This window comes from Pollicipes pollicipes, unplaced genomic scaffold, assembly GCF_011947565.3.
Source record: "Pollicipes pollicipes isolate AB1234 unplaced genomic scaffold, Ppol_2.1 Scaffold_4002;HRSCAF=4701_pilon_pilon_pilon, whole genome shotgun sequence".
NCBI lineage: Eukaryota > Metazoa > Arthropoda > Thecostraca > Pollicipedomorpha > Pollicipedidae > Pollicipes > Pollicipes pollicipes.
The window spans coordinates 45,087,784-45,110,238 of record NW_023596420.1 but is presented as its reverse complement, the minus strand read 5'-3'; the positions used below and the strand labels follow the sequence as shown (position 1 = coordinate 45,110,238).

The 22,455-nt window shown below is 49.3% G+C and overlaps 1 protein-coding gene across 2 annotated transcripts in view; it reads left to right on the top strand.

Moving 5' to 3' along the window:
- Positions 1-322: 322 nt before the first annotated feature.
- The window catches only part of LOC119093944 (thyroid receptor-interacting protein 11), a 51,228-nt gene continuing 29,095 nt past the window's right edge, over positions 323-22,455 (top strand). For both annotated transcript variants that reach the window (XM_037216966.1, XM_037216965.1), the window contains exons 1-3: positions 323-621; positions 3,067-3,143; positions 21,919-22,029. In XM_037216966.1, coding sequence (XP_037072861.1) covers positions 528-621; positions 3,067-3,143; positions 21,919-22,029 — 282 coding nt within the window. In that variant the 5' untranslated portion in view covers positions 323-527. The remainder of the gene's footprint in view (positions 622-3,066; positions 3,144-21,918; positions 22,030-22,455) is intronic.

The window sequence follows — 22,455 nt, the reverse complement described above, 5'->3', positions numbered from 1 at the left end:
GATCCATGCGTATTTGATATTACCAATGGGTCGGTAATCAGAAATTTATACGGTTCAGCAAATAATGAATGCACATGAATGTCTTAAGTCATAACACATCTCTTGTGCTTTTGTGTGCGTGTGCTTTTATTCCTATCAGTGTCACGCGCATCCGTGCATAGTTTCACGCAAGTGCATATGGCTTCAACTCAATGAATTTGTTTGTATTTAGCAGCCCTAGATGAAGGATTATGAGGCATCTGTGGTGGTCTAGCTACAAAATAGTTGCGCGTTTTGATGACGCGTCGATCGGTGATGTGTCGCTAAGACGCTCTGCAAACCCACCTTGAGAATATAGGCGTTTCAGTTTGGTGATTACAAGCTGGACCGCTGTGTTTTATAGTGCTTTATTCATGTAGTTCTTACTAGATATTGCCACCTCATTACGCGGCTCTCCCCTAGCTGAGCCGAGAGTAGTTTCGCGTGTTTGATTTCTGTTCGTGGGGTCTGTTATACATTAACGTCACGTCCGTAGCAACGAGCATAAGATGGCATGGTTTGGAGAAAGCTTTAGCAACATCAAGGGACAACTTTCAAACATTGCTAAAGAAGTGCTTGCAGAAGGAGCAGATGAAGTGGATGGTAAGCCTGTTGCAAATGTCAGTTTTCCCTCCATTGATTAAACACGATCATAAATCCACTCATGATGATGAAGTAGTTGGTGTCTCTGAACAGAAATTTGTGATGTGAGTGTTTTAGTTTGATGCATGTAAAGAAAAGCAGAATTAGTATTTGAATTATTGGTAATGTGTTTCAGACCTGTTTATGGTATTCCAGGAGAAAACCACAGCATAACTATGCTACTACCTGCCTGTGACACACCACAATTATCACTAATTTGTGATTGATATGCCAATTTTGTGTTATATAGAAGTAAGGCAATATTCAAGGCTTGCTGTCTGTGCTGCATTTCCCATTGGCAAAGCATCTACTTTAATTGCTACCTATGGTGTTTCAGGTATCCACATCAAACATAATTTACTTTCCTTTAAGCCATAGGAGCTGTTGTGACACACTTACCTGTACTGTGATAGATGGTAATAATGAACAGCTGGTGGTTATGGGGAATGCTGTCCTGGCTGCCTTTCTTTTATGTCATTCAATGCTCCTCTGTTCCATATCACAAAACTATGAGTCTAATTGTCAGGTATATGGGACCTTGAAGTCACATGTGAATAGGCCAGCTTCTGGCTTTTAATGCCAGTTATGTCATGATCTGTGAATGCTGGTATGACCACAGCAGTGACTGATGCTTTAGGAAAAGATTTTAAAATGATGTGTTCTACATTTTGTTTGGTAAGAAAGATACAGTTTTGATGGGCATATTGTTAACTAAATTGAACTAAAAGTCAAAGATGCTGGCTATGTTACTCTAACCAGGTTTTGAGGTAAATTGTTGAAACACAACAAACTTGCCATTTTACATGTGCTATATCCCTGTAATAAAAGCTCTAGATTTTGGTCAGAAAGCTTGAGTTACTTCAGGGAACAGGCATGCAGTCACAACAGTAACTGCTGTCAGGCCCAGTGTCTGCATGTATACTGAAACTGAGATTTCTGTGCTGCAGTGTTGTATAAAAAATATTAGAGAAGCTCCTTTCATTTAGCATTCAAGATGGAATAAGAGGACTATTTCATCCATATGCACAGAGACTAGGAAGTTATCAAATATGCCTAACATGCAATGAGGTATATCATCTGGACTAATGTCATGAGGGGAAAGAGGTGGCTTCAGCTTTAACCATTTTCTTGTGTTGACTTGTTTCAGCCTTAAGTGTTGGCTTAAAATTCTTTTAAAATAACTGGTGCAGGGAAGGTTGTAAGACCAAAAAAGCAACAACAAAAAAAACTCTGTTCCACTGTGCCCAGAGCAGTTGTATGAAGGCCATGGATTCCCACTAAAGTCAGACATTCTCAGGGCATGGTTCTTTGGGTTTGTAAAGTCAATGCACATGCATTTCAGTACCATAGGTTACCACTGATATGCTGCAGCATGTCTTACCCTGCTTTGAACCAGAGAATACAGGCTGTTGTCTGCTGTGAATAACTGAAGCTTTAAGCTGTGTCATATCTTACATGTGGTGCCTATTGGGCTCACTCACAGTGGGTGTGTGTTCTGCTCCAGAGCAGTCCAGCGACTCAGTCAGAAGGAAAGGAAGTTTGTGTTCATTGGGTGGGTCAGGCTGGTCTTGGCAGCTGCAAGATGCATCTTGACCTGCTGGTTGCTAACAGCTTGCATCAAGTTGCTGGCAAACAGGATGAAAGTGGCTGGTTGTGGCCATTATTAGTGTTGCTGGCGACCATGAAGTATCAGAAATGACTGGAGCTTGCCACCTTGTCATGTTGTGGCCTTGACCCCATCCATGTTATGGCTTTGACCCCAGCCACAGCACTGAGATCACAGATTGGTCAAGCTGCTGTGAAGTGCATTGCAATTTATACAAAATCTACAGTGACACAGCTAACTTTTTCAGACTGTGTGCAATGGGATACATTCATAAGAAAACATCATCATTTACAAGTTGGGCAGTCTAGCACTTCCTTTTGTAAATTCGATGCATAGGAATAGTTTTCAGAGTTAAAAGATGGCCACAAAAATCGGTTGAATGACCATCAAATGGGCATGGATGGGGAGCTGCCAGAAAAAAAACGCGAAACTAGATGAGATGTTTTGTTCAGTGGCTAGTCAGCATGCATATAATAGACCACTTGTGTGTTGATACTGTACAATGCCAAATGTTGTACAAATACAAATCAATTTGAAATTGAAGTGATTTGTGTACGTGCTCTATTTGAAACTGAGAAAACAAAACCAAAGAATGTTTGTGTTCTCCATGCCTATGTCTGAACCATCTCTAGCACCTCATTATTTACAGTACAGTTGGGTAGAAACTTGATGATTTGACCTGACGAAACCTTTTAGAAGGGGAGAGGGAGTTGATTGCCACTCTGACAACAGTTCATAGACCCTTTTGGATTTGTCAGACTTTATGTGCATTGCTCACCCTTGTTTGTCTCGCTTTGCAGACCAGGAGACGCAGTTGAAGGTAGCCAATGACAAGATTAAAACATTGGAGGCCTCCTGCACATCTCACTGCGCTGAGGTATGAAACAATGGCCTGGATGAATTTCGGTCCTTGACTACGCATCTCGACGTGCCACCGTAATGCAAAATGCAAAAGGGTGGCCATTTAGTCGAAATGTTCGCTGTTCTGCCCGTGAACGTGCGAAATGGGTTCATTTGTGAATAGCGCTCGCTTTTATTTTGGTCATATTCAACCCTCGCTCCCCGTCTCCTGGTTATGTACTGCTGATACTGACGCCCCCCCCCCCCCCCCCCCGATACTGACGCCCCCCCCGTGGCTACGCTGTGCTAGGCGTAACAAAAAGTGGCGTGTTTTTGGGCCCTGATTGAGCTGGAGATACGAAACAAATAATGGGCTTGTTCCTTGCAACTAAGGGAAGCGAACAGCATCAGGCTTTAAACTTTTAAGGTTTTAAAATATATTCTAGCATGATTTGCAGCCACACCTGAATGGAGTGTCATGCTATCCAAAACCTTCCCATCTCTCACTAGGCTTCTGTTATATTGCAAAAAACCTGGCCCCTCCATGTGTAATGTAATTATGGAGGTCCGTATACGATGCCAGTGCTAAACAAAGTTACAAGCCATTAACGTAGCAGATGTTATAACGCACGATATTGCTATAGCGATAACGCTATATATTATGTGTTATATATTGTTATAACGATATATCTATATGCCTATGTGTGTGTAACGATATATAATGTATATTATATAGCAATATATAACGATGCGCCATATATTGCTATAACGATAGCGCAGGACTTGCTCATACAACTATTGGAAAAACAGCGCAGCTAGATAAAACGCTTTAATGCACTGCTCGTAGAATCACTCGTTACCTTCATGTTCATTTGGAGTGCGAGGCCAGGTAGTCAACTATGGGGAATTCAAGATTTTGAGGTTACTTTCCGTATGAAATGTGCAGAGAAACAGGATCGCGAGTGCTGCCACCTATATGTGTAGACGAGCAACCACTCCTAGGAATGCCTTGCACGGTGACGGCGCGGGCCCCGTGAGCGAACCGCCGATTCCTCTGATTTTACTTCATACAGTGCTTTCAAAGCAAACTAGTCTGCCAATTGTCTCAAGCAGACCCTCGCATCCACTGCCTATAACCACATGATCTGATCCCATCCGACACAGGCAAAGAACACAGTGCACGGGGTTGCGAATCGCGGAACCGGCGCTCTTGTCGTACACGGGTGGTGTACGACAACTGGCGCTGCTGTCGTGCACGAGTGGTGTATGACAACAGGCGCTATGCTCCTGTCGCCGGGCTACTGCAGCGCTCCGCTCCTGTCGCCGGGCTGCTGCGGCGCTATGCTCCCGTCGCCGGGCTATGCTCATGTCGCCGGGCTGCTGCGGCGCTATGCTCCCGTCGCCGGGCTGCTGTGGCACTATGCTATCGTCGTTGCGTTGCTGCGGCTCAGCGCTACCGATGCCGGGCTGTTATGGCGCGGTGCTCCCAATGCCCGCCTATCTGCTGTGGCTCCCGACGCCGGCCTGCTGTGGCTCAGTGCTCCTGATGTGGGAGTGCTGTGGCTCAGTGCTCCCGATGCCGGCCTTCTGTGGCTCAGTGCTCCTGATGTGGGGGTGCCGTGATACAGCCCTCCCGATGCCGGCCTGCTGTGGCTCAGCCCTCCCGATGCTGGGCTGCTGGGACTCAGCGCTCCTGATGTTGGGGTGTCGTGGCTCAGCCCTCCCGTGCAGGGCTGCTGTAGCACAGCCCTCCCGATGCCACCTGGCTTTGACACAGGGTTCTCGACGGCACCGCGCGCGTGTTACGCAGCGCTACCGTTGCTGGTCTACTGTGGCGCAGTGTCCCCGGCGCTGGGCACAAGTTGCGCAGTGGCGCTGTCACAGGCCTGCTGTGGCGCAGTGCTGCTGTCGTCAAGTGCCCGTGGCGCAGTGTCCCCGGCGCTGGGCACAGGTTGCGCAGTGGCGCTGTCACAGGCCTGCTGCGGCGCAGTGCTGCTGTCACCGGGCGGCGGCGGCGCAGTTGCGGTCGGCGCTCGTCGAGCCCGGCCCGTCAGCCGCTGACACGTGACGAGGCCTGACCCGGATGGACACGTAGCGGCGCTGGCTCGCCCGGCGGACAGCGGCGCCGGCCCGACACGTGCGCGGGCCTGCGCCGCCGCGGGGCGAGGCGGCGTTGGATGGCGCTGTCCTCCGGAGGGACCGCTGTGGAGAGGGCGGGCCGCCCGTCGCATGCTCCTGCCGGGCCGCCTGCTCACCACAGAGCCAGGCCATCTCTCAGACTTGAATTTCGCAGGAGTTGATTCCCCAGTAAAAATCCCACCGCCGGGAATTATTATGTTTTTGAGTCCGAGTATGCAATATGAACAATATGCACGTCGTCTGCCAAGCCCACATGTTTGATTTCATTTCACGCCACTTTTTGCTAGATACCTGACCAGAAATGGCGCACTTAACGCGTGGGTACCCGCTACCAGAATCAGCTATGTGCATCGTTCACTGCTGCGCCCACTTTGTTATGTGTCTGACGTAGAATCACTTGTGAGCGCTGTCCGTGCTCATGAAGATCAGCTGGACGTTCAGCATCATCATGGAAGGGCGGCAGTACGCTTACAACCGATCATTTTATCACCGCCCGCATCACGTCCGGTGCGTGATGGCAGTGCGATGCTATCGTCTTCCTATCCGATGCCATCAGGGTTGTCAAAGCCTGAACACAAAAACTGATGCATCCGTACACAATTATAAAAGACAAATACACTTGATAAAGCTACAAATTATGCTGTCCGGATGCTGTGGCCGACCTCCGGCAGGTTCGTTTGTGTTGAGTCCTGCCACTGCGCGGTGGGAAATCGACCCGTTTCTCGGCGTCCATGGGTACGCTTCGATCGCCCTTTGCCGCCTGCGATTGTGGCCAGTGTAGCGTACTTAACTTGCACCAACCCTTGTTCATACCGGTCCCTCAGCATGAAGAACGGTCCATCAAATCCCACGTACAGCACTGCCGCAACCGTCACTGCAATCTGTCACCGGGTTGAGCGCATGGGGAAGAGCCGGTGGCCCGGCGGGGCGAAAGGGGCTGCGCTCCGGCATCCATCTTGGGCGAGCGGCGACACTTGCAGCAGCAGCGAAAGTTTAAAATAATCCTGATGGATCGATGCACACGTGTGCTAAACGATAACGTGCCGTATGTAGCCGTTTTTGTGATAAGTTCGGAATACACACAGATGAGCAAACAGGGGCGTGAGGAGCATCATCATGCATGCATATTTAGATGCTTTGGAAGTGCTGAATTGTTTATCACGAGTTTAGATACAAATAAGGTGATGATAAACTGTCGTTGCATTGGTACCTCATAATCTAGCTCCAGTTCAATTAACCGAGCTTGCGGGGGCACTGCCTGGAATCAAGAAGCGCAGAAGCGGTAAAGGGGCACGTATCCCCCGTTAGGTTCAGAGGGCCCCTCAGGACCTACGATTGATGACCCGAAAGGCCGGCGAAAGGAGGTGGTATTCGGGGCCCCGGCCCGCAGAGCTGGGCACTCTTATGCCAGCCAGAGGGCCCTGTGCGTTGATCAGGGGCCCCCTGAGTCGATGAGGGTCTATATGGCGGCTGGACACCACCAGTGAGGGCCTACATCGCGGCCGGACAACACCAGTGAGGACCTACATGGTGGCCGGACGCCATCAGCGGCATACTGTCGACTCCGTGGTAGGATGGGCCTAAGGGCCACTTTTCCAGCAGGGACAAAGCCGAAGCCGGCGATCTACATTGGTCGGGGCCCCAGCGTCTGTCAGGGCCCTACAGCGCCTAAGGGGGTTCTAGTTGGCAGTGGGCCCCGATTCTGCCAGAGGTAGAGTTCGAGAAGGCCTGAAGAGCATTGTGGGTCCACCGGGTCCGACGATCAAGGGTACGATTGGAGGGTTTAAGGGCACGAGGAGCTGGTGTAGTCTTATTCAGGGGCCCCGGCCTGGAGCGGGCCCTCAAATCGCAGTCAAATGGTCCTTTGTGCCGATCGAGTACCCCTGAGTCGACATAGGTCTTTATGTCGGTCAGGCAACACCAGTACCGCGTAGTCGGCTCCGTGTCGGTCTGATCTTTGTGGACCTCTTTCTTAAGCAGGAACAAGGCTTGACTGCGATTTACGTTGGCCGGGTCTCCTGCGACAACGCGGGCTCCTTTATCGGTCAGGGGCTAACAATGCCTAACAGAGTGCACGGTGTCAACAAGAGGTATCGAGTCCGTCGGGAAACTTTTGCTCGACTGGGACGAGGACGGGACCCTGAATGACAGGCGGCCTCTTGCATTGGTCGAGGGACCCTCTAGCGATGAAAGGAAATCTGAGAACTTATGACGAGTGCTCACATTGAGACAATTGGAGGGTCCTGTGTCAGTCATAGCGCCCAGTACCAAACGGTGGGCTCTTCCGCCCAATTTCAGCACTGCAGCCCGTGTGACAATTATTGAACCGCCTGCGACAGTCAGGGATGTTGTTGCGTGAATGAGGTTCTTGCGTCGATCTTGGATCAGCTGCGCTGGTCAGAAGGCCTCCTGTGGCAGGGAGTGAACACTGTGATATCATTGCCCCACTAAGCGTCGTTGGATCGCCCGGAGATCCACCCCGTGTCGCCAGAGTGGCGGCCGGAAGACACCCCGCGTTGGGACGGAATGACCCTTCAGCCCGTTGCCAGGGACAGCAGTGTGCCCCTGGTCTTTTACTCAAATGGGCCCCTTGTCGGGAAATGCGGGGTTTCATTAGTGTGGAATTGAGTGGGTTGAACTGAGTTCAGAAACGAACACGGCCATCCCATGTTTGCCTGAGAACGTTCATTCTTTTGTAGAATCTATTAGCAAAACAAATGGCATCAAAAGGTTTGAGCTTGCCCGCCCGCAAGCTCGGGAGTAAGGACAGCGATGGCCTGGGTTGCGGTTTCCGTAAAATCGAACAACTTTAGCCACTGCAAATGACACTAGGCGGTGATGGTGACACTAGGTCGTTCTCGCTCGCCGTGCGCGCGAGAACGACCGTCGTGAAATGATGGTTACGAATGTCTTTCGAAATTAATTCGTACCATTCAAAGATTAGGCAGGGTTTTTTCACAGCTTTGAGGTTATTTTCTTGACAGATTAGCAGTTACAGCAACACGAGAAATAGAGATTCTACATTTACTCTTCCAGGTCCACCACCAGATGCCAGCACCACTTAGCGGTGCTGTAAATGCCAATCTGTTCTTATCGTCAATGCAAAAATCGCACATGCGAAGTGAACGCCCGGACGACCTTCTACATGTAGTATTTGATGTCCTTTATTGTTGAAATGGACTTATTTTAGAATCGTCATCATTTTCGTCATCCGTTGGCCATGGTTCAGTATAAGTCGCTGGACCGACGGTTGCGGCCTATGGAGACTACAACGCCAGGCGTGAAGGTTTTTGTTGCCAAGATTTTGCGAGCATGCATGTTCAAAACTATGCTACATGCTTGGTATCACTTATGGATTCCGAGTGGATGCTTAATATATCCCGACAAACATGGCGTGGCCGTGTTCATACCAATTGTTAGCCCATTTCCATCTGCGAGCTACATTCGCGGGGTCCTTAATATGTCTTAAGAGCCCAGATAAAATTTTTTAGCAAAGCTTCTTCATGCTTCGGATCAGAAAGAGTCCACCGTACTACTGTAAAATGAAGAGTGTCGACAAGTTATTTGATCCGGTCGTGTAAACAAGTTGATTATGTTTAAGGCATTTCTTCAGGGTATTGACTAAAATTCAGGCAGAATTTATCTTGCGTGGCTTCTGGCTTCTATTTCGCTTGAAGAAGGGAAACGAGAAATATATAAACGTGCCATAATTATGAAATGGGCCAGTTCCGACTTTTTAGGGTATCTTTTCGCTATCAAGGGGCCTTTGTGAACCCTGTCCCCCTTGCCAAGGCTGCGGGGATCTGAAGTTAGTGAAGGGGTCATCGAGATCTGATGGGGTATTTCTTTACGTGCAACACCCCAAAGGCGTGGACTGTCGTCGTGCGTTGAGGTTGCTAACGACTGACATCAGATCTCGTGTGCCGCCGGCGTCTCCGGCGCCCACTGGTACCTGTTACCAGCTACGCTTACTTGTCTGCTATACTGACGTCAGATGTCGTGTGCCGCCGGCGTCTCCGGCGCCCACTGGTACCTTTTACCAGCTACGCTTACTTGTCTGCTATAGACAACGCTCTGCCTTGTACGGAGGCCTCCAACAGCCTTTTGTCGTCGACTTTGGGAATCAGCCGTCAGTGGTTTACGGTACGCGTATGGCACAGCTAGATATGTAAGTTGGCAATCGATCAAATGTGGTTTCTGGCCACTGGTCAGATGCACCATTGAAACGGTCCTGGGAAGTGTATGCCGATTCAACAAAATTGTCGGCTGACAGGGTTTGCTCCCGTCTTTTGACACAATATGCCTGAGTCGGAACCGTTTTGATCCGCGCTGTCTGGTGTTCGCCACATGCCAGAGTATTATCCAGTCCGTGCATCACACGGGTTAATTCCGGATCTAATTTAGAGTAGTCGGGCTCATCCTTGTGTCGGTTGTGCTTCTGACTCGAGGAGATATGGCCTGATTCTCGGGTCGATTTGGGAAAGCCTTTTCCGGTTACAACAGCTTCAGGGAGAATCCGTTCGATAAAGTGCATAGAAGCCCATTTAAGGCTTTTGTTTATTATCGAGACACACACACACACATATATATATATATATATATATATATATATATATATGCATATATATATATATATATATATACATATGTGTATATACACGTGTGTGTGCGTGCGTGCGTGCGTGCGTACATGCGTGTGTGCGTGCGTGGGTGCGTGCGTGCGTGCGTGCGTGCGTGCGTAAATATAAGTATAGACAGACAGATAGATAGATAGATAGACAGATGGGCAGGCAGATGAATAGATGAATAGTTGGATAGATAAATGGATCAAGGCCAGAATTCTCAACCCCGCTCCCCCCCCCCCCCTTCCCCTCCCCTGGACTCACCAGCGTCAACTGGCACACTGGAGGTCGGTTACGCCTGATTACTGTTTGCATAAAAGTGGTGCACAGACGGAAAAGTCCTTCAAAGCTTGCCGCATCTATGGGGAGAAGTTAAGGCCGGAATTCTCGCGCCTTTTGACAGACTTCCTAACGGTTTTGGGTCGGGTGACAGATCCTTGTAATTTTGCTAAAATGGCATGTGTAGTGTAGTCGGGTTACTACTTTTTTTCTTTAGAGAGTGTTGCAAAGAATTTCTAGAACGTTGTTGATTTAACGTCAGGCAGGGAGCTTTGCCGCGACCGGAGGGATTCGTTTGTTATGCGGTGCAAAACACCCTGCCGATTACGCAAATGAGCATCGCTTTTGATACATGCCGGTAATAGTAGCCAGTCCTCGAACGTAATCCTGGATCATGCTGAAGATAAGACTGGTGGGTTATGGCGGTGAAAATCATTATTGACTCGCTATCACTCGCTAGCCGTTAAAACAGTGCCTTTTCTAACGAGGGCTTAGGTCGTATCAGCCGCTTAGGTAATTCTTGACGTGAGTTAGGGACATCTCAAGCTCCCGGTTTTTCGGCATTCTGAGTAATTGCCCTGAAAATAGCCGACCGTCAGTATGTCAGTTGGCACTGGTGACTCCAGGGGAGAGGAGGGAGGGATATTCCGACCTTAACTATACCGGGACAACACGCCTTGATCCCCTCTTGATCTTCCCCTTCAATCCTCCACCATGAGTTGTGATAAATTGGTTCTTTGGTTGAAGATTTTACTTTTCTGGCCTCTTCGGGAGCATGGCGGTCATCTAACATGTTTCGACAGCTCTCCCGTTTCTGTGTGTGCTTGTTTGCGCTTGCGCTTTTGGCTACATATGCTCTCATAAATGGCGGAAACCGCAACAACTACGTATTGCTGTCGGACATACTCATACCTCGCACTCTCAGGAGTTCTCTCAGAGTATCATTACCGGTTAACATGACAATATTTGTCTGCAATGGGAACAAGAGTGCACCCCGTCCCACTCCGCGCTCGCCGGGCACGTGTATTCTGCAATGGGAGACAAGGGTACACCCCATGTCACTCCGCACCTGCTGCCCATGTGTACTGTGCAATGGAAGACATGAGTACACGCCATGTCAACCCGCACCCGTCGCCCCTGTGTGCTCTGCAGCGGAGTCGGCAACAGCGGCGCGTGCAAGCCCTTACCCGTGAGCGTGCGGCGCAGGCGAGGCTTAAGGTTCTCGATATTTCGGTATGCCGTCCCTGGCGGATCCAACGAGGCATGGATCCTAAACAAACGGCCAGGGAGTTTGTACGCAATCTCTCAAATGCACTGGGAACGTAGTGGGTTGTTCCATTGATACCTCCACCGCAGTCCATTAGCCGCTACACAGGTACGGTAACCAGCATTTTCTGAGTTTATTATGCATGACGCATATTTTCCGTGGCTGTGGGTGTATATCGACTCATGCGTATCGCTGTCACCAAAAAAGTGAGAAACTCACGCACGGTGCGTTGCCTTCCGGCAAACATGAACATTGGAGCCGTTAGTCGTAAGGGATTGTTACAATCGCAATGATTGGTACCATTCCCTTCCGTGATAAGAGTGAGTGCACGCGCATAGTCCCAGTTTCAGCGTCCGTTCATGCTTTCGCCACGGAGTCGATGACAGGCACACATGCAAGGCTGCACAAGAGCAAATATGACGAACTTGCTAAGTACGACATCTAACTGGCGTATTCTGTCACTGGCCACTGGCACTGGCGGATCCAAGGGATCCGCGTTGGCCATGGTCCTTACCTTATGCTTTGAAGAGGCCGCCACGTGGCCCTTTCATTGGCAAATTCCCGAAACATTGAAGCTTATGGGTTCTGTGGCTATTGTCGCAATTATGTTCAACGTTTCATAACATGAAGGGCGACATTTACTAACTGGGCGTCCACATTATTACTTAGACTTTTAGTGCTGATGTGTGTTTGGGCGTGTCTGTTTATCGTTGTGTATGTCGCCGAAGCTGAGGAACGACAGTCGCGCGGCAGTTTGCCGTTCGGCACGGCTATGCGTTCTCACTCTGAGGGGCATTAGGGATTATTATTATTAGGGTGAGCGCAAGGGACGAGTGCCAGCTATGGTTCAGCCTAGTTATTCTGGAGACATTGTTTTCTTTCCGCAAAGATTATCCAAATGTGTGAAAGTGACCGAGCGTCTGACAAAAGACCTCCTGCACTGTCCAGATGTCGCGGGGTGGACATGGACCCCGTCGTAATTGTATCATTGAAGTAAAGTGTCTTGCCAGTCAAACTGACGAAGACGAGTTCAATGCAACTTAGATACTTCGCCACCAGGACTGAATGACGCGTCAAATGTGTGGCAAGCAAGCATCTGCAAGGGCTGTCTCTTATCCAGGGACGTAGTCGAGGGGAAGGGGGAAAGAGGTCATGCTCTCCTCCCACTGGACCAAGGGATACTGGGCAATTCTGATACTAGATACAGGGCAATTCTGCAGAAAGCTAGCCCAAAGTCGCAGCATTTCGAAGAAATTTAGTCATTTGTTCCCTCCAGTGGAATCTTGTGGCCACGTTCCTGTTCCTATCTTCCATATTTTCCATGCAGTCTGTGGTAGACATTACGGCGAATGATGTCACCGGGTCAAGAACCCAGATGCGGTTCTGGTAATAGTGGTCATTGCGAACATGAGCAGCGTTCTGAGGAAATGTTTTTGACCGAGGTTCAACAAAATGGTGTATTCTTGCCCCATGGTAGGGTGCAAGGCGGTCGGTGGTGAGGGTTTTGGTTGTCACTGATGTCAGTTTCCGTTCTGCCCACCAGTCAACCATGAAAAGGCTACCAGGATAGCACAGTCCTATCCAATCGCGGCACATTGCACGGGACATTAATAGCCACGTCATTCAGTACATGCTGAGATACCATGTCACCTCCTACTCAGTAATTGGAAAGGACCGGGCGAGCGCACCAGTCCGTGCCGTGGGCTGTGGCGCCGGTCCACCCGGGTCGACGCCGCCCGCTGTCCTCTCACTGAACACAGTTCTCGTCTGGCACCGGTCTGGGTTCGATCCGACAGAGCTGGGCAGAATAGCGTCACATAACGCTCGAATACAGATCGAACGTAAAAACTGCCATTGACGTAGGAGAGCGTAATCCGTCTGGCAACCACAAGGCAGGGCTGAAGAGAACGACTGCCGAAAAGATAGTACGTGTAACGGAGAATAACCCTTGGTGTCGACCGTGTACAGTGAATGGCACTAGGACGAAACTAGTATGGGCTGGAGTCCATGGTAGTAGGCATCGCAAGCAAACATTGATAGATGATTGATGAGATCTGTAATTTCATTAGCTGTTCACTAACAGCCAACAGTAAATAGTTGCTTTACGTTCAATGAATAGCAATCAACAAGTGGTTGGAACCTATGACGTTGAAGACCCACCTTGGAGATGCATGAGGGGAGCATCGGACTTGCACAGCGCTGTAAGCCGCAGAATGTTTCATTAAGGGAGCTGTGGAGCGATTTCACTGAGCCGCAGAAGATCATTCCTCAAGAGCATCACTTCTCAATTTATAGAAGATGGAATTAAAGGTTTACTAGAGGCTTCATGGGTCTGAAAAGGCAACCCAAAACTGTCATTACGCCTTAAGCCCAGCAAGGCTTCCGGGGCAGGTTGTACATAAAATATTCGACTATGCTGAGGTCCGTTCCGTTAATTTTGGGAAAGGACTCAACGGATTTGCAACCAACATTCTTAAGTTTTCAACAGTTTCAGGACTTGAAGGAGGTTTCCAGAATGGCACTGGGCCTTTTGATGCCATGTTGAAGTCGTATTCGTGGAGAAGGCTGGTGCAGCTTCGACTTTCTAAAGGCCCTGGGCATATAAATGTGGTCTTGAATTTACGTAAGTTGTTTACTACATTTGAGGGGAGCATTGCACACATGGATAAGACAGTAGTAATATTCTTATTCCTGGGAGGAAAACCAGGAGAATGGAGATATAGATACGTTGATAATTCGGCAACATATCGTCATTGAAACGAATGGCAGAAGTGAATTAATTTATTTCTGATTCACTAATTCACTAATAATTCACTTCTGCTATTCGTTTTGATAAAGACATGTTGCCGAAATATCCACGCATGTATCTCTCCGTTGTCGTTTTTTTTTCTCCGAAGAATAGGGCTATTACTACTGCCTTATGTGGTCTTGAAGCTTTTGGATTGGCTTTGCAGCTCCAGAAAGTTTGACTACATAACCGACTACTAATATGAACCAACGTCCGCAATACGTTAGAAACTAATAGTGCCGGGTGAGTCTCCAAACCGTTGTCTGCAGGCCAAAGTGAGTTAAGGGTACACGGGAACTCATGCTCTTAATATCTTGTTCTGGGAGCGGGGACTGCCTCATAGATTGCAAAATTTCGTTATGCCGCTGCGGACACTGAATAGATTTTGCTCTCTGAAATGTTCTGAACGGCTATTTTGAAAACGCTTTCCGTGGATCACTAGTCAGCACTACACACAGCAACCAAAGTGACTTCACCCAAGACGCCCAGTGTCCGAACGTCTGTTACCTACCGTCTGTAACCTACATTGACTGAACAAAGGACAGAGGGATAAAATGAGCCTTGATGTGATGATAGTCATGCTTTATGAATGAGCAAAGATAATCGCTTAACCATTTTGACGCACATTTCCCCCTATCCCTCGAAATGAGCTTGCATCCACCCATGCTTCTTCTGGGGACGATACGTTCGGCACTTTCGCTGGATGTTTGGGGGAGGGAAGCTGCTGGATCCAGGATTGTCATAACCGGTCAGGAACATTCGGTGTCTTGAAATGTTGCTTGTTTTCATTGATGCACTCGACGTCGACCTCTGCTGTGTAGGTGAGTGCAGAATTGCAGTGGATCGGGGTTTTTGGACTGTAGAGGCCTAGCTGTGATGGCGCGGGAACAAACGCGTCGTTTTTCGCAGATATTTTAACCATATCAAAGCAAAACTAGCTCAGCGAAGATGACGCGTCATGGTGAGGTTAGCATCTAAATTATGAGCTCTTTTGGGTTCAACGCGTTTTTAGCCGCCAGTGGTAAATTGGTTACGCAGAGATGACAAGAGGCGGGGGCCGATTTCATGACGTCATTTGATGTCTGAGCACGTGTACTTTATCGTTGTTTGGAGGGGGCGGCTCGGACGTAACGCCCTCCAGGCACGATGCCTGCTTTTTGTGTGACGCGGCCAGCTGGCAGGCTGTGGCACGTGCGCCCTAGAACGAATTCCGAGCGATTGTGGCGACTGATAAAATGGGCAGCATTTCAGAGAACTATTCACTGCAAACGAGGACATGTGAGTTGTCTTGTATCTTTCTTGCGCTGTCCAGGTTAGAATGTCCACGTTAGCGTATGTGAAATGTGCACGCACTTTTCGTCACCATTCTACTTGCCGTGTTCCCCATGTTTGCCGTGCAAAGGGATCATTAACCACCGAGCTTGCTCTTTCACGTCATACCAATAAGCGGAGAAGTTATGCGTAGGTTAAGGTTAGATGGCGTAGCACTGAATGTCGTTGCTGACATTTCGCCTACGTCGATGTCGGACGTGCAGCTTGTTTCACTTATTCGGAGTAAAAAGGAGTGTATAATCTTAATTGTATGATACACTATGCTATGTGTATGATATTATATATTCTAAATTAAATGCATATATGTTATGCATATATTATATCGTAACGTTATTATGCACCGTGCTATACGTATTGTACTCTATTTTATATTATATACACACATATGTATGAATTTATGTATGTGTGTATATATGCATACATTGATTTGTATACATATATATATATACACATATGTATATATATATATATATATATATATATATATATATATATATATATATATATATATATATGTGCTCAATATTTTTCGGAAATCTTCGAAACAAATGTCGAAACCGGACCCATTTATCGGACACCTTGGGTGGCAGCGACACGGGAACGAGACAGTCACTAATGGCAGATCACACTGTCGGAGGCGTACAAGCCTCCGTGCTTCAGCGCGATAGGTCACGCGCTCCCTTGCGCAAGCGACAAAACTGCCCTTTGGACGGTGCTAAAGATTAAAGGGAATGTTCCACATTTGAAGATATTAAACCAAACATCAGATATTGTGAAACGAGCTCACTCATACCTTTTGGTATACTTTTTAAATGGAAAAGGCTGCTCTAGGTAGCACAATACTCTGTTTAGTAAATATACTCCTCAGTGCATAATGGTTTGGTTACGTCATCGTACCTTGCACAAGACCGATTGAGAGCCAATTGGCGACCGTTTTGTCTGAAAATTGTGGTCACGAACGCCAGATATGAACACCTATACAAGTATGTCTTCAGCCTTGATCGCTGCATGTCTTATGGAGTGGCAAGATTTGAATGACGTTATCATGACGTCATGAATGCAAGGTTACTCTGAAATGCTCTTCCCAAAATGCTCTCCCCATTTTCGCGAGCGTGTAGCCCAAACTAAAGGAGCTTTTGTCTTAAGAAGAGCAGGGTTGTGAGCAACACCGAAAGGTTTTCAAGATGGCTGTTTTAGTTGAAAACTCAATATAAATGCGTGCATGCAACCCTTCTTGAAGTGTTGATTTCGGTGGCCAGGTTGAAACGGGATGTAAATCATTTCCGTACGACAGCAGCCCAGTTGGACTGCGAGTTATGCGGTAAGTTCGTCGCTGCTCCGCCCACGGGAAAGTTAGTACCGCTAGAAAATCCGCTGAACGCCGGTAAACCGTAAACTCGCGAACATTTTGTCTCGAACGCACACTCCTCTGACGTAAGGTGAGAGCTGAGTATTAAAGGGACCGTGATTGCGTGCGATTGTGCGGCCATTACCCCGCGCATCAGTACTCTCGACAGTGCGCACTTGTCATGAATACTTCGCGTGCAGGTAGAAAGTAGGTGGTTGGTGGTCCCCGTGATTGGCATAACGTCCAGCAAATTGACGCGAATTGTGACTGTAGCCAGTTCGTTTGCGAAGAGCAAACTATCGATATGCATGGCGTAGTATATTGAAACAGCGTATATTGCTTTAGGCGGTTCAGTGCAGTTTTTGCCCAGCGTATCCCTGTCACAGGGCAATGCTTGACGTGAACGGTTTTCGTGCTCCGGAAAGGAGCAGTATTTTTGAAAGAAGACGTGGATGTTCGCTTCTGCAGAAGTCAGGACGCGCCGCCGGCAATTCACTGTTAACCTGAACTGCATTGCATAGAATACGTGAACAACGAACTGAATGAGGGCGGCCATTAGGCGATGACAACGAATTTAACGAGAGCAACCGATTGGAGAAGAGCAACAAATTGGGCTGACTGCGTGGTGTGATAACATCGCGTCGTTGCTGGTACAACCTGTTTTGGAGCAAGCACTCAAGTATGTTTACTTGGCATAGGAAGCGGCACTACATTTGGTACATTTAGGAAATTCCCTTGTCAACGGTGGAAGATGGTCATACATCCTTGCAATGCGAGGTTGGGAACCAATCGTGCAACGTGCTTCCTCGAAGCGGCTGTAAATCCTGTCGAACACTCAATGTTACCCGACCATGTGTGAGCACCATCAGCCAACTGTGAGAACAACGTGGGAAAGACTGCCTCGAATGACCCCACGGGGGGACGCGAAGCCACATTGGGCGTGGCGTTCCCAATGGGATCGAAACTGAGCATCTCACGCAACAACACGGGGTTCGAGAAACATTCGACACTGTTTGCCGGATGTCGCCACCAATCATGCGGCCAGTCATCACCCATATGAACGTCAATCACTTATATAAACGATTATAATCACCTATACGAACGAACCAATCGCCCATACGAGAGCCAGTAATCAACGGTAAGAGTGACGGGGGTGGGGGGGGGGGGGATGCCGTCGCAGATGCATTCCCGGGACCCTAGAGACTGGGATTGGCTCCATTACCTTAAGGTATCTTGGCGGTTCGTTAAAGTTAACATTGAATTGACTAAAAACCTGCATGGTTCATGCATTTAGTAGCATTGTCCTTTTTGGGGGCGCTGACTTCGACGAAAAATGTATGATCTTTCAGCTATGACTAAGCAGTAGATCATGTTATGTTAAATAAGCAGTTCATAGAACACTTCTTGCATGCGACGTTTATGCTCTGACTGCAGTTACGGTCAATTAGCGTGACCTGTGATGGACTGAAGATGAACTGAATGAACCTGTAACTCGCCAGTGCACCGTTGTAGGCTCATTATTACGATTAGCATGTTCGCTATGACGAATATGTTGTATGTTATCACCGACAGAGATCTAAATTGTCGTTCATGCGCAAATAAACAAGTTGCAAAACTATAACCCGCCCGCGTCGTTGGATTGTGCGACGTCGCATTGACGTGATTTGTGTTGGTCCAGGCTTCAATTGATCCACCACGAGCTCGACACCACTGACTGTAGGTTCCGAGACTATGTGCAGTCCCAGTGAAGCATGCTCCAACATAGATTAAGCTTGGAAGCTCACTTAGCACCAGAGGTTAATATGGGACGCTGTCGCGACTTCATTTATTGTTGCTGTCCGGTCACTGGCCTGAGTTTTTTTTTTTATTAAACCAGTATGACGTCGTTGGGCCTATCAGGACTTGTAACGAGATCTCAGTCCAAGAGAGCACGCATGAAACATGAAACAGATTGACGTGACCGAGGCCGAAATGAACCTTGGACTTTTGACGCCCGAATATGTCATATTTGCTGTCAAGTGTAGCACATGAAGATATCAGGTCAACCCCGCGCCTCATTAAGCTGAGTTATGGCGCAAAATCAGGGATGTTGGATATCCGACTATGACGAGCGGCGAGCTAAAACCATGAAAACGATGCGGTTTCAACATGTTGTCAACGGGGGTATTTCAGAACCTCAGCCACAGACCTGTACATGTTCCTGTGTTTTGGCGCGCGGTCACATGAAGAATGAGACACAAAGTAATGTTAGGTCTACATTACAGCTTCTTGTCAGGACGGGGCCCTTCTGCCAAGACGAGCGTCTGTGTTCTAAAAAGAACAACTTTGGCTGGCGGTCGTAGTCCTGAAACTTAAAATAGGATTTGCGGCCATCAAGTTGCAAAAATCCAACCCATCGCTAGGATTTTCTGAGGATCTAAGAAGAGTTGCCAGCCTGAGAGGACTAAAAATCCCACCAGGATCCCAAAAGCGCCGAGATAAGTTTGCGGATACGTGGTGAGGGAGCCTTTTGCGAAAGCAAAAGGTGGAAACATCTGTGTGTAGGGTGTAAGCCTGCAAAAAGGCCCTAAATCCCACAGAGATCCCACCGTTGTGAGAGCTGCCTGAATGTCCCAAAACGGCCTGGGAGTCTCGTAGTGGCTCCTTACCAGGAAAAAAGTCTTCAGACTAGAATTATAGCCGGTTAACCTGTCTCGGCAGCCTGAAGCCTTTTGAGTGGGTACTGGGTATATAAAAGTGTCTTTGGCTATGGAGACGAACATATTGTCTGAAAAGAAGCTGTACCCCAGAAAGATTTCGCATGGAAGAGCTCGTTTGCGTCGGAATCTTGACAACACGAAAACCTGCGCTATCAAACAGGGATCAGCTGCGTTTGGAACCAGTTTATCTTGCCGTTTTAAGTCTTTGCCTGTCTAAATCAATGGTCGGCCTTTCTCTGAGCAACCGTTTGACCCTCCCCGTGTGCCCTTGATTGCCCCCCCCCCCCCCACCCCGGTCCCCACCCTCACCCCTGGCGTTTGAACCTTGCCAATGCTCCCAGGTGTGAGATTGGGGCGTTATGCTGAACGCTTTGGAATGCACGGCCCCACCGTTTGGGACCGTCTAGCACAAGGCCTATGGTGGTGTATGAACAAGATGAAATTCCCTTTCCAAAGGATGGAGAACGTCCCTCAGCTTTGTCGCAGGCCTCAGTTTTCCCAGAAACATGGGCCGATTCGGACTCGTCGTCTATGGTATCGTAATGCCATATTGTATCGTCTCATCAAAAGCCAGGATTGGGCTCTCATCCCCGTAAGCTTTCGTTTTCCATCAGGGAAGCTTGCAATCACAGCTCCTGCCGTTGTAATCGTGGCCTTGTGCAGCTTTATCAGACGCCAGGATTGGACTTTTATTCATGTACAAGGTTGTTTTCCATGAGAGATGCTTTCAGCCACAGGCACCCACCTGTGATAAACGTGTCCTTGCTTAACGAGCTTGCCAGACCGGCCCACCTGGCCAGAACGAAGACTTCTGGCCAGCTACACTGGCCACTCCCCGTCCCCTCTTTGATCTCCGAAATTTTGGGACCCAGTTCCGCAATTTGGGCCCACTTTGGACCCTTTAGTCCGCACTTGACTAGTTTGTTCAGATGGAATGACGCAAAGATCTGAAATATCTACATAACACACGATCTTAATAAAAATGATAAGGCCCAATTGTGTCTAAAGCCTTGAACTACTTACGTTTTGCGGGCCGTACGTGAATCCGAACATTGAAAGCGTGTTCCAACTGTGTATCTGTACGCAACATGAGCGCCAGTGTTTCCACTGTCAAGACTGTAAATGGAGCTGCTTTGAGCGCGCGTGGCGGTCCGCTTTGGAAAGCTATCGGGACATGGCAGAAAGTGAGGCTATAAAGGACACAGTGCATGATGACGACGCAATGGCCAGCCTCGGACAGCTGAAAATGTTGTCATATGTTTGATGCGTGATTCACATGAAGGATTAGTAGATTGTGAACACATACGTGTAACGGCAGGTCTGTGCTGCGCTGGTGTGCTGATGATGGTGGGACTTGTATGTTGAATTGTCACCAAACCAATGAAATGTGTGGAAACTTGCACTTAGCAAGAAGGTGGCAAAGCCGACAAAAACTAAAAAAACTTACTTTTTAGAGTACACTCATCTTGTCTATGTAGGGGATGCCTCCTAGCCTTGCTATAGTGTCCTTTATTCAAGTCGTGTTAGATACTGCAAGTAAACGCATAACGAGAACGGCTAGAACGTCTTATGAGACCCGCGTCTAGTACTTAGTTTTCGTGTCGTGCTGGCATACAAAGCTGGTGGTTTCCGTGGAGTTTGGCAGGCCTGGATTTTCCTACATGATCACTCAGTAACGGTTCGCGGTTCGTTTCCCTACGTGGCCGAGTGTCCGTCACTAGCAGGCAAACATAGAGAAAAACAGCTGGATCGCACATGGCAGAAACGAAACGGCTTGGTTTTTGCAGTGGCTCTCCTCCGCGTCAGTGACAGAAATGCCAGCGGCATGTCGTCGTGGCGGCCGGCTGCCGGCGGCGGACGTGAGGGGGAGAGGGCGGTGGGGGGGACGGGACAGGCGGTGAGCCGTGGCCGGGCCACCCTGACGACGCCTGTCAAAACCCCACCAGGCGCTGTTGGTTTTATTCACCGGGTGTCAATCTGTCCTGCTGTATATCGATTGGCTGTTAGCTGTCTACGTGTCGGCCGGCGGCCATGCCTGTTGCTTGGCGCATGCGCAGTGGGCGGCGCGTGCGGTGGCGGAGGGCGCCGGCCCGGTTGGCGGGCCCATTCGACAGCGGGTGGCCGAGCGGTGCCGCCGTCGCCCCGTCTCCGGTGAGCCTCTGATGCCCGCTCGGGCACACGGCGCCCTCCATCAGACCTGCCGTAACGTAACTCTGCTGGCTGCCGGCGCTCTTGCGAGCAGCCCGGCCGGGGTGGCTCCTCGGCTGGCAGCTGGCGCGACCGGGCTGTCTTGCCGCCGGCGCTCTAACAGCGCTGGCATGTCTCCGTGCTGTTGCAGATATCGCGCCTGGAGCAGAGGAACGGCGAGCTCGAGGAGCGCCTGAGCACCGCCGACCTCCAGCTGAGCAGCCTCTCGCAGCAGCACCGGCAGGAGATCGTCAGCCGCGAGGTAGGTTCCTCCCCGCCCCGCCCCGCCACCGCGGTCGTACCGCTCGCCCGCTCTACTGACCTCCAGCTGAGCAGCCTCTCGCAGCAGCACCGGCAGGAGATCGTCAGCCGCGAGGTAGGTTCCTCCCCGCCCCGCCCCGCCGCCGCGGTCGTACCGCTCGCCCGCTCTACGGACAGGATGCGCACGCCTCGCATTTCACGACTGCAGACGCACTGATGCCCGTCTGAGTGCTAGACAGGCAGCTCAAGTCGCTCAGGGCATGCCGTTTGTTGTTACGGGCAATGAAAGGGGGAACCGGCGCCTGGACATCGCAAACGGCTGCGCTGCCGGTCACGGTCCGCCGGTGATCTACGCACCCAGGGTACGGTGCCGCCCATGACACAGGCGACACATGCAATTGCGATGCGGTCTTGTTCGGCATGGTCT